The 9,358-nt window shown below is 44.9% G+C and overlaps 1 protein-coding gene across 1 annotated transcript; it reads left to right on the forward strand.

Annotated features, from left to right (window-relative positions):
• The first annotated feature begins 267 nt into the window (after window positions 1-267).
• On the forward strand, window positions 268-7,194 carry ADAL (adenosine deaminase-like). Its single transcript, XM_010155976.1, has 10 exons — window positions 268-342; window positions 428-558; window positions 1,083-1,143; window positions 1,881-1,968; window positions 2,536-2,617; window positions 3,366-3,492; window positions 4,163-4,243; window positions 5,190-5,328; window positions 5,542-5,642; window positions 6,967-7,194. The coding sequence occupies exons 1-10, from the start codon at window positions 268-270 to the stop codon at window positions 7,156-7,158; spliced, it is 1,077 nt and encodes a 358-aa protein (XP_010154278.1). The 3' UTR covers window positions 7,159-7,194.
• The last annotated feature ends 2,164 nt before the right edge of the window (window positions 7,195-9,358 follow it).

Here is a 9,358-nt window from a genome sequence, read left to right on the forward strand (position 1 = left end):
GAGTTACGGTTTCCGCATGTTTTCCAACCAAAGCCGCGAAGGAATACTTCTCCGGTTTGTCTTTTCCCACGGAGAAGGGGCCATCCGGGAGGGTGAGGGGGTAGGCAGCGAAGCCGCCGCTGTGCGGGTGGGTTTGAAGATCGGGAGGGAACTAGGGGCCTGTTCCGCACGTCAGGAGCGAAGGGGAGGTGAGGAACGGAGCTGAGGGTCAGAGGTTTGGGATCACAGGCGGGTTGTCAGAGCAGGTCAGGCAGAAAGCGGCCTCGGATGGAGGAGGGCACTGGCTGGCCAAACGCAGAGGTAGCTGTTGCTTCTCCTCCGCACTCAGAGCGACACAGTGAGGTAGGACACAAGGGCAGCACCACAGAGGAGATGCAGAAGCCATCCTCTGCACCACATACAGATCCACGGGATTTTTATTCTCCAGGAACTTCACGCTCATTTGAACGGCTGCATCAGTTCCAGCACAATGAAGAAACTTATGGCCCAGAAGCCGTACCTTCAGATCCAGAACGGAATGACTATGATTGACAAAGGAAAGAAAAGAACCTTGGATGAGTGAGTAGACACGTGTGTGACAGACATTTACCGAGTGCCTCGTAATTAACTCGGAACAGGGAAAGTATGACCTTGTATGCCCACTGCAGGAAACACACTTTCGAGTCTTAGTTACGGTACAACCTGCTAGATTGCTTGGTACTCCTATCGACAGAATAACTTCTTAGGTGTTTGCACACTGAGGGGAAAGCCCACGTTGATTAATTCCCTTTTCAAAGGATGGAAAATGTTCCCTTGTCGCACGCGCTCTTCAGAGAAGACTGGCCCCTGTGGCTTCTTTGTTTGGAAACTTCACGTTTTCCTTTTGTGCTTCAAAAAGCTCTGCGGTGACAGTGACAGTCTCTGCTGCAACTGCATGGTTGGCATCTAAACCCAGAAGTTGCTGTTCGGATGGTCTTTGTGTTTGGAGCGACAGGCTGGTCAGCTGAGCATAGCAAGTATCTGTTGGAGTGTGGATTGTGGTTTTGGATATTCGTTTTGCTGTTCAGGGCTTCCTCAGTTAATTTGTTAACTCTCTATTTTAGATGTTTTCAGATGTTTCAGATCATCTATCAGATTACCACTAGGACTGAAGATATTCTACTGGTAAGTTAATTATAACGTGACTTAAAAGAGGCGAGCAGTACACACAGTCACAAGCAGTTGGATTAACGGCATCGGGTTCCAAGTAGCAGTATCAACAATGGCCCCTTCGGTTGGAGGTCAGAATTGTTACTGTGAAACGCATCAGTTCAGAAACACAGGATTTTACAGAACTTTGAAACTTCATTCTTCTGAAAGCAATGACCTTTCAGTATGGTGTCTGTTAGGACCACTCAGGTGTTTGGGCTGATAACATCTTAAACATGTGATGTCTGTTTGCTGTTACCAAAGCTTGGATTTGCTGTACTCTCCCGTCCCTTCTTTGGTTCGTCACAACCCAAACTGGATGGGCTGCCCCTTGTTCACCTTGGATTACAGAACTGCCAAGGAGAACTGTTGCATGATGGGAACGGGAGGTGGTGTAGTGCCCTCTGCCCTCCTCCGCGGAGGGGCTCTGACGCTCAGGGACAGGTGGGGGGGCTGTGACTGCACCAGCTGAGGGGCATTCTTGGCCAGACAAGGAAGTCCACCTTTGTTCTCGCTTTCTTTAGTATGAGGGAACGAAAGGTACCCTCTGGGAGCAGTATTTCCAGAGGTGGAGAGCCTGAAGGAAAACACGTAGGGCCTGAAATTTTTTCAAGTGTTTCATGGCAAAAGGTATCTGGGCCTTTTAGTTGTAAAGGAAAACAGAAGCCATTATGAGCATTACTTTGACATTGAACACACCGTTTCTTAATCAGATAACGAAAGATGTTATTAAAGAGTTTGCTGATGATGGTGTCAAGTACCTGGAATTGAGGAGCACTCCTAGAGAAGAAAAGTCCACAGGTATGGTCGGTTTTAGTTCCTAAGTCTAATGTGCTGTAAAACTTAGTTAAGACTGTGTTAATAACAAGTACAGTCAAATTTAGTTGGTTCAGTAAAATTGTACTTTAAATATAAAAGCAAAGATTTAACCACGTAAAAGCAGGTGACTTCCCTATTAGATTTTTGAGGACAAAAATGTGGTGGTTATAACTCTACTACCTAAGAATTTGGGTTAGTGGCTTTAGGGTGACCTCTGAGTCTGCCACTGTTTTTAATGGGCGATACAGTTTCTGTGTGTTTCTTTTTCCTTTAGTTGTGGTTTCATGGAAACACATAAGGGACCTCTTCTTGCTACTCTCTGGTTCACACCAAGTTATTTTCTTTCCTCCAGATGCTTAGGAGGAGGTGTAATTCAAATGTATGCTTCAAAGTAAAGCTGTATTTGTAAGTGGAACTGGAACGATAGAGGTTATAAGACTGGACTAAAATCAAACGTGCAGGATGAAGCTGAGGAGGTTAGAGAGCTGTCTGCAACATAATAAAATGAATTCCAATATGTTTATTCCAAACTTGCACGTGTGTTTGTAGGTATGACCAAGAGGATGTACGTTGAAACTGTACTGGAGGGGATAAAGCAGTGTAAAGAAGAAGGCTTGGATATAGATGTCAGGTAAATACAGCACACGGAGTACCTCTGCTTCCGGGTTTGGCGTAGTCTGATGCTCGGTCACAGTTTGCAGAGAGGTTTACAAACCATCAGTGTAGGAAACAAAATGGTGCTTTAAAATAGATTACATGGAGTGGAAACTACATACAAATGTTTATCTTCCTTTTTACTGACAGAACGAAGCTGGGTAAAGCTTTTCATGTCTCAGGCTGTCCCCTCTCTGCAACATTTTCAGGAAAGGAGCTTTTGATGGGAATGACATTAGAGGTCCTTTTTCACAGCCTAGATTTATCACAGAGGTTCTGATTGATTAGCAGCCTGCTGTGAGGGAGAGGTGGCCCTGACGGGCTGGAAAGTGTCGGCAGTGCTAGTGGTTGCGTGGAGGCAGGCTGCTCGCCTGTTACATGCTCAGCTGCAGCCCTCATTCAGCTCCTTGTGGGAGCTGAAGAATTCTCATCTCTGTGTGTGCACCTCTGAGAGGCTGCTCACCTGATAGCACAGGGAGCGAACGAGCAGAGTGTTGTTCCTGCCCTCCCTCTCTCCCTGGTGATGGCATTTCACAGGCTGACGCATTTATTTAGTTTGTGTCCCTCTGCGCTTCGGCACCTTCATTCCTTGAGCAGTTCCCTAGACAAACGTTCCTTGAACTCAGCCGTGAAGGGTGTGAAGTGCCATTTCTGTTGGTGTGGGGTTAGTTTATCTCCTGATATTACAGCTTGTGGTTAACCGAGTGTCTGCAATTCTGTCCTAGGTTGTTGATAGCAATAAACAGAAGAGGTGGCCCGGCAGTCGCTAAGCAGACCGTGAAACTTGCTGAAGAGTTCCTTCTTTCCACTGATGGGGTTGTAGTAGGACTTGACCTCAGTGGTGATCCCACCGTAAGTTTCTGCTTTGTTTTGATCTATTCTTGACGATAAACACAAGGTTGTGTAACAGCAAGTGATAGTAGTCGGTCGTACTCCCTTCTTACAAGGTTTTGTCCTGTGTCTGTTGCTATTTGGAAGGGATTGCTCACTATCTTGATGCCAGGTTAATCCTCGCTGCTGTAAGGGACAGGTACTCTAACAGAGAATCAATAGATGAATATAGGGCACTGAAAAAAGAGCTGCTGAAAAGCAGCGTTTATCCGGGGGGTGTCTGTTACTAGAGTGTCCCACTCAGACTGGCTGGCTTCAGGCAAGTGAAGTAACAGAGCAAGCTGACAATAGTTTGCGTTTTGTTGAGATGCACCAAATGCTTATTTGAAAGGTAAAATGAGAATAGCTGTCGAGATGGAGTGAAACAGCTCTGGATGATGGCTGTAGAACGGATATCAGCATCCAGACAGTTGGCTTGTCAGTGCTGGGCGTCACCTGAGCTACTGACACTTGGCTTCCCTGTCTCAGTTGTGCCCATGTCGTGGCACGTGACGTGACCTGCTGCATTCAACACTGCAGCAATGGGAAAAGAAAATAATGAATTCAATACTTGGACAGTGCTGGAGTTCCTGATTCTTGTCACGGGAGGAGTTCTGTAAAACAAGCTGTAGAATGTGTTTCCGTCTTCAAGGCAGGACATGGTCAAGATTTTTTGGAACCACTCTCGGAAGCCAAGAAAGCAGGTCTGAAGCTGGCGTTGCATCTTTCAGAGGTAAAAGTGTTCTTTATTTTGGTCCTTCTCTGTAATGCCCATTTTAGAAAAACCGTGATGAACTTGTGTGCATTTTGAACTTCTCAGGCCAAAGCAGTAATGGTTTGGGGTGTTCTGAGGAGAGAAGAAAGCAAGGCGAAACCTCCAAGGAAAACCTCAGTCTGTTCCGAATCAGTTATTTCTTCCTGTACTGTATCTACTGGGGGGATTAGGTGTGTAATGAAAATCAGTAATATTCCAACAGAGCCACTGTTTGCTTCCTGGTATTTCATCAGAAGCCGTGTATAGTAATGTCACGAGTCGTTCTGTTAGCTCTGCTCGGATCAGTAGAAGGAGCCGGCTTCTCCATCCGGTCAGTTCAAGTGGTGGCTGAAGTTTACCCTGATGAGTCTGATAAATACTGGAAATATTTTTATTTCTTCAGGAAATTAAGCATGAAACGTGCTGCCACAGTCCTACTTACACTTCTGTTTCATTAAGGAGGCTTTTGCAGGACGTTGCTGCATGCTTCTCTGAACATGTATTTCTTCATGTCTCCGTGGCCGTCCAGTTTTGTTTGCTTGGTTTTGACCTCTTGCAGTTTACGTTCTTCGTGCACCTCTTTTTTAATCCCTGTGTGGAAGAAGCATGAAAGGTTGTCTTGACAGGTTAGTTCTGAAATTGCAGCGTACAAAGCTGATGGGAGGCCTGCAGCTGAGAAGTACTTCAGCACTGCAAACGGCCATGGTCTGTTCTAACACAGCAGTTAAGCATTGTGGCTCCTTCAGTTTGCAATTCCAGGCTGAGTCACTTTCCTGCACTGCTCCTTTCTTTACAGGGTAGTAATGCAGATGTTTAGTCTCGCTAACACTTTCCTTTGATAAGACGTGCTGTGGAAACAGAACTTGAAGGCCGCTGTAATTATTTAATGTGCTGCCTTGACCACATGTAAATATATCCTCTCTAGATTCCGAATCAAGAGGAGGAGACCAGAGTTCTCCTGGGCCTGCCTCCTGACAGAATTGGACATGGAACGTTTCTCAACTCTGCAACAGCAGGTTCCAAAGAGCTAGTGCCACTTGTTCGACAGAATCACATACCTCTGGGTAAGAAAAGAAGTTACCCAGCCAGTAGTTAGGAACAAATTGATTACCAAACTTTCCTCAGAAGATATTGCCAAATATGTGAAGCATAAATAATCAAGGAAACAGCAATAGCTGATTTTAGTTTTCATTCGGGAACAGAAATAAATCAACTCGTGTCAAACACATGTCTTTTTGTTTTGATAAATATCCCTGGTGCTTCTTTTTTTCCCTTAGAACTGTGCATGACATCTAACATCAAAACTCAGACGGTGCCTTCCTGTGACAAACACCATTTTGGATACTGGTACAACATGGGTCACCCTGCAGTGCTCTGTGTAAGTTTTTTTTGTTGTTGTTTTAACCCTGGATTTAGGCAAAGAGCCAAAGTAGTGTGAAACTGGAGAAGTGTGTCTCCTTTTATGGATCAGAGCTGATTTACTATTTCTGACCTTGGAGCAAGTCATCTGCTTAGAGGAAATCATCATGTTCTGTTTGAGAGATGCTTGTAATGCAGATGGGAATTTTCAGTGTTTCTCTTGGCTTCTTTGTAAAGCAAGACCTGTTTTTCTGTGTAGACAGGACAATCAGCTATATATGCAATGAACTTCTTAGGTTTGAGAGGAACCTGTCCGTATGCGAAGTGATTGGTGCAATGCCTGCACGTAAGCTTGTGCTTACCTGGATATTTACTGTGTGGGACCAGAGTTCTAGAGTTCTCTTGACAGCTAATTAAGGTCCTCAGATGTTGAGGTGCTGAGTACTTTAGTGGGCATGGGAAGGATTTTGCTGTCATCCTGTTGGTTTCACCCCTGTAATTTGTAGCATTGTCCAAGTGTGTGTTTATCTATTAGTGTTGTGCTTACTACTCAAATAAGCTTCAATCCTTTGGTGTGTAAAGTATTTAGTACTGTGTCTGAACTCTGTTGTATTAGGTGAAAAATAATTCACGACTAGAGAGAATTCCTGAGATTTGCAGTTGTGAAAAGCCTAGATAAGCAGTGTACCCATAAAGGCCTGTAAAACAGGAGTGGAAGGAGGAGATGCTACGCTGGCTTAAGTTCACCAGGATACAGTTAGCGTTCTTCTCTGCGGGGACACAAGGACTCTGAGTTGCAGATGGGTAATCTCATTAACCCTTAAATAATCCTAGCTTGCTCCTTCAGAGGAATAATCTGTAGGTGGCTTTTGACCCTGCGTTTTTGATGCTGGCCTGGTCCTTCAGTCAGTGTCAGGAAAGAGCTCTAGGTGAGGCTATATGCGGAGGGTAAGACACTTCCTTCCCTGAAGCTGCAGGAATGGAGAGTATGCTCTAGTTCCTAGAGCTGAGGAAAGGGAAAAGAGGAAGGAGGAGAACCTGCACATACTGACATGGCTTGAACTTGTGCTTCATTTGGTAGCCATCTTTCTAGCCATTTTAATAAGAAATCCTGCTGTCTTGCTAAATTGTGCTGTCACTTCAAGAAGTTTCCTTGTATGTTTGAAAATGTATGAAGTTTGAGTGAAAATAGGGCAAATAAAGTATAAAATAATTGCCAGCAGATGAAAATAATGTGGAATAATATGTGAAACAGCAAGATAAAACTGGTTTGTAATGTGTAGAAATAGCCCTTTTTGATGCAGAGGAACTAATTGAAACTTTTTTTCCCCATTTAACTCCAGACCGATGATAAAGGCGTCTTTGCAACAGATCTCTCACAAGAATACGAGCTGGTTGCAAAAACATTTAATCTGACTCGATCGCAGATGTGGGATCTTTCCTATGAATCAATCAACTATATCTTTGCTTCAAGCCTAGTAAAATCAAAGCTGAGGGAACAGTGGTGTCAACTGAAGCCAGCTCTGTTTGATTGATCAAACTGTTGTTCCGAACAGCTTGGGTGCGTTAACGTAGTGTTTTTTACTGAAGTCCCTGGCTTTTTCCAGATATCAGGTTTATAAATGCAGCCCGTACACTGTGCCTGTGCAACGCGAGGATGACAGGAATGCATCCTTTGAGAGTGGGGACAGAAATAGATGTTCTTTTGGAGGTGGGAGGGGCTCTTGGCCAGTGACTAACATTCCAAACGTCTCATCCTGTCCTTGCTCTCCAGTTGATACGACGTTTTAAAGAAGTACTTAGTGGAAACATGTTGTCATACTCCAAACATTTGGGAGTTAGAACAAAATAAAGGCACAGCTGTTAAGGTTTAAAAACTTGCTGTTGGCAGCATCAGGCCAAGCAGGTTGTAGGTATGGTGTGTGGATGTGGGGTTTGCATTGTTTCTGTACAGGAGTTTTGAGCAATTGCTTGACTGTGAAGACAGAACCTGACTCAGGGAGCATGAAATATTTGTCCCCAAGGAATTAAGTATTGCATCTGGTTTTATTGGCATGCATGTATGACTGAAGCCTGTGGTGGATTGTGCAGCATCTGCGGTGGTGCCTGTCGATGTACTTGGCACTGGCAGGGTCCAGAGAAAGTTAAGACGTTGGCAGACTGTGACCTACTCAGGGGAAATGGTCTGATTCATAAAATGCTTTCTAGAAGTGGTGTTTGTTGTAAAAAAGCAATAAAAACAGCGTCAACCTCCACGTTTGTGAAATCACTGTCACGCGTGCGTGCGTCTGTGGAAGAGGCACCTGTGTGACCTGCTGCAGGACTGGGCACAGCGAGCCCCTGGGGCAGAGCTGCTGCCTGCGAGCAGCACCGCTTCTGCTGGGGGAGCAGGGGATGCTCCTTGGTTCCGGCAGGATGGGGTTCCCCCTGCAAGTCTCCAAGCATGGGCTTTTGGATGTTTTCATACCGAGATACCAAAATATAGATGACCATACACATGCAACAGCTTCCAACACTAGGTACTGACAGAAGTAGCCAGAGAGAAGGCATTTCATACCTGGGCTGTTTTTACATTGATTAACTAAACAAGCAGTCATTCCGAGCTCTACAAGGGATACTGAATTTTAATACAGTGATGCAGAAGCTCTTCATGGCTTCTGTGGTGGTCTCTAAAACCAGCATAAAGTAGTTGTTCTGTCTCCAAAGTGACAATAAGGATCAAAAAGGAAAAAGAAAGGCAGGGCAGAGGATAGCAAAGAAGTTGATACGTCTGTGTGGCTATTTTGGTTTATTGCCATCTGATCATATGAGCTAACACTTACAGAACAGCCTTCAGTGCTTACTGACCTCACATGACAATGTACACTTTGGTCCTACTGAACAATAGTGCCTTTGCAGTCGTATGCAAGCAGAGAGCAGCTGCTCACTGTAGTTAGTTTCTCGCAGTGCCTTTGGAGACAAGCGCAGCAGGGCTTCAAAGCCTCTAGTCCTTACGATGAGGCTGGTAGCATACCACAGCTTATCCTAACAGAACTGCTGAAGGGTCAGCGTGTACACACTGCTCTTCCAGATCATGGCTTTACAAATAGCACAATTACGTGAGTGATTTATATGCCTCTTTCAAACTGATAGACGGAAAAAATAATAGTCCCGATAAGGGCATTGCTTAGTGCATGAGAGGATGAGGAGAGTGGAGCATCTCTCAGATGAGAGGCCCAGAGTCCTGGGGCTGTTTGGACTGGAGAAGAGACAGCGCAGGGTGGGATCTTGCCAACGGTTCAGAGTATCTGATGGGAAGGGGTAAAGAAGATGGAGCTAGGCTCTACTCAGGAATACCCCGGAACAGGAAAAGGGAAACAAACCGAAACAGGAAATTCTACGGGAGCTTAAGGAAACACTTTTTAACTGTGTGGGTAAAAATATGGAATGTGGGAACACGCTGCCCAGAGAAGCTGGGGAGTCTCTATCCTTGCAGATAGTCAAAACCCTAAGTGACCTGCTGTAGTGCACCCTGCTTGAGCCAAGGAGGTGGACTGGACAATCTCCAGAGATGCCCTCCAACCTCAACTATTCTGTAAAGTGAATACACAAATATACAAATAATAAAGTCTCTATGTGAATACAAAATCCTTTAAAATTAAATACTGACTTAGCTTAGTCACTCAAGTGACAGTTTTTCACCAGGCTTGAGCAAAAGCAGTTGACTGACCTGTGAAATTGTTTTTAAAGAAGGAC

Source organism: Eurypyga helias, unplaced genomic scaffold, assembly GCF_000690775.1.
Source record: "Eurypyga helias isolate BGI_N326 unplaced genomic scaffold, ASM69077v1 scaffold47467, whole genome shotgun sequence".
NCBI lineage: Eukaryota > Metazoa > Chordata > Aves > Eurypygiformes > Eurypygidae > Eurypyga > Eurypyga helias.

Coding starts and splice junctions, on each gene's coding strand:
- ADAL (XM_010155976.1), top strand. CDS start 268: ATGGAGGAGGGCACTGGCTGGCCAAACGCAGAGGTAGCTGTTGCTTCT. Junction 3,493..4,162: donor ACCTCAGTGGTGATCCCACC/GTAAGTTTCTGC, acceptor TCCGTCTTCAAG/GCAGGACATGGTCAAGATTT. Junction 5,643..6,966: donor GTCACCCTGCAGTGCTCTGT/GTAAGTTTTTTT, acceptor ATTTAACTCCAG/ACCGATGATAAAGGCGTCTT.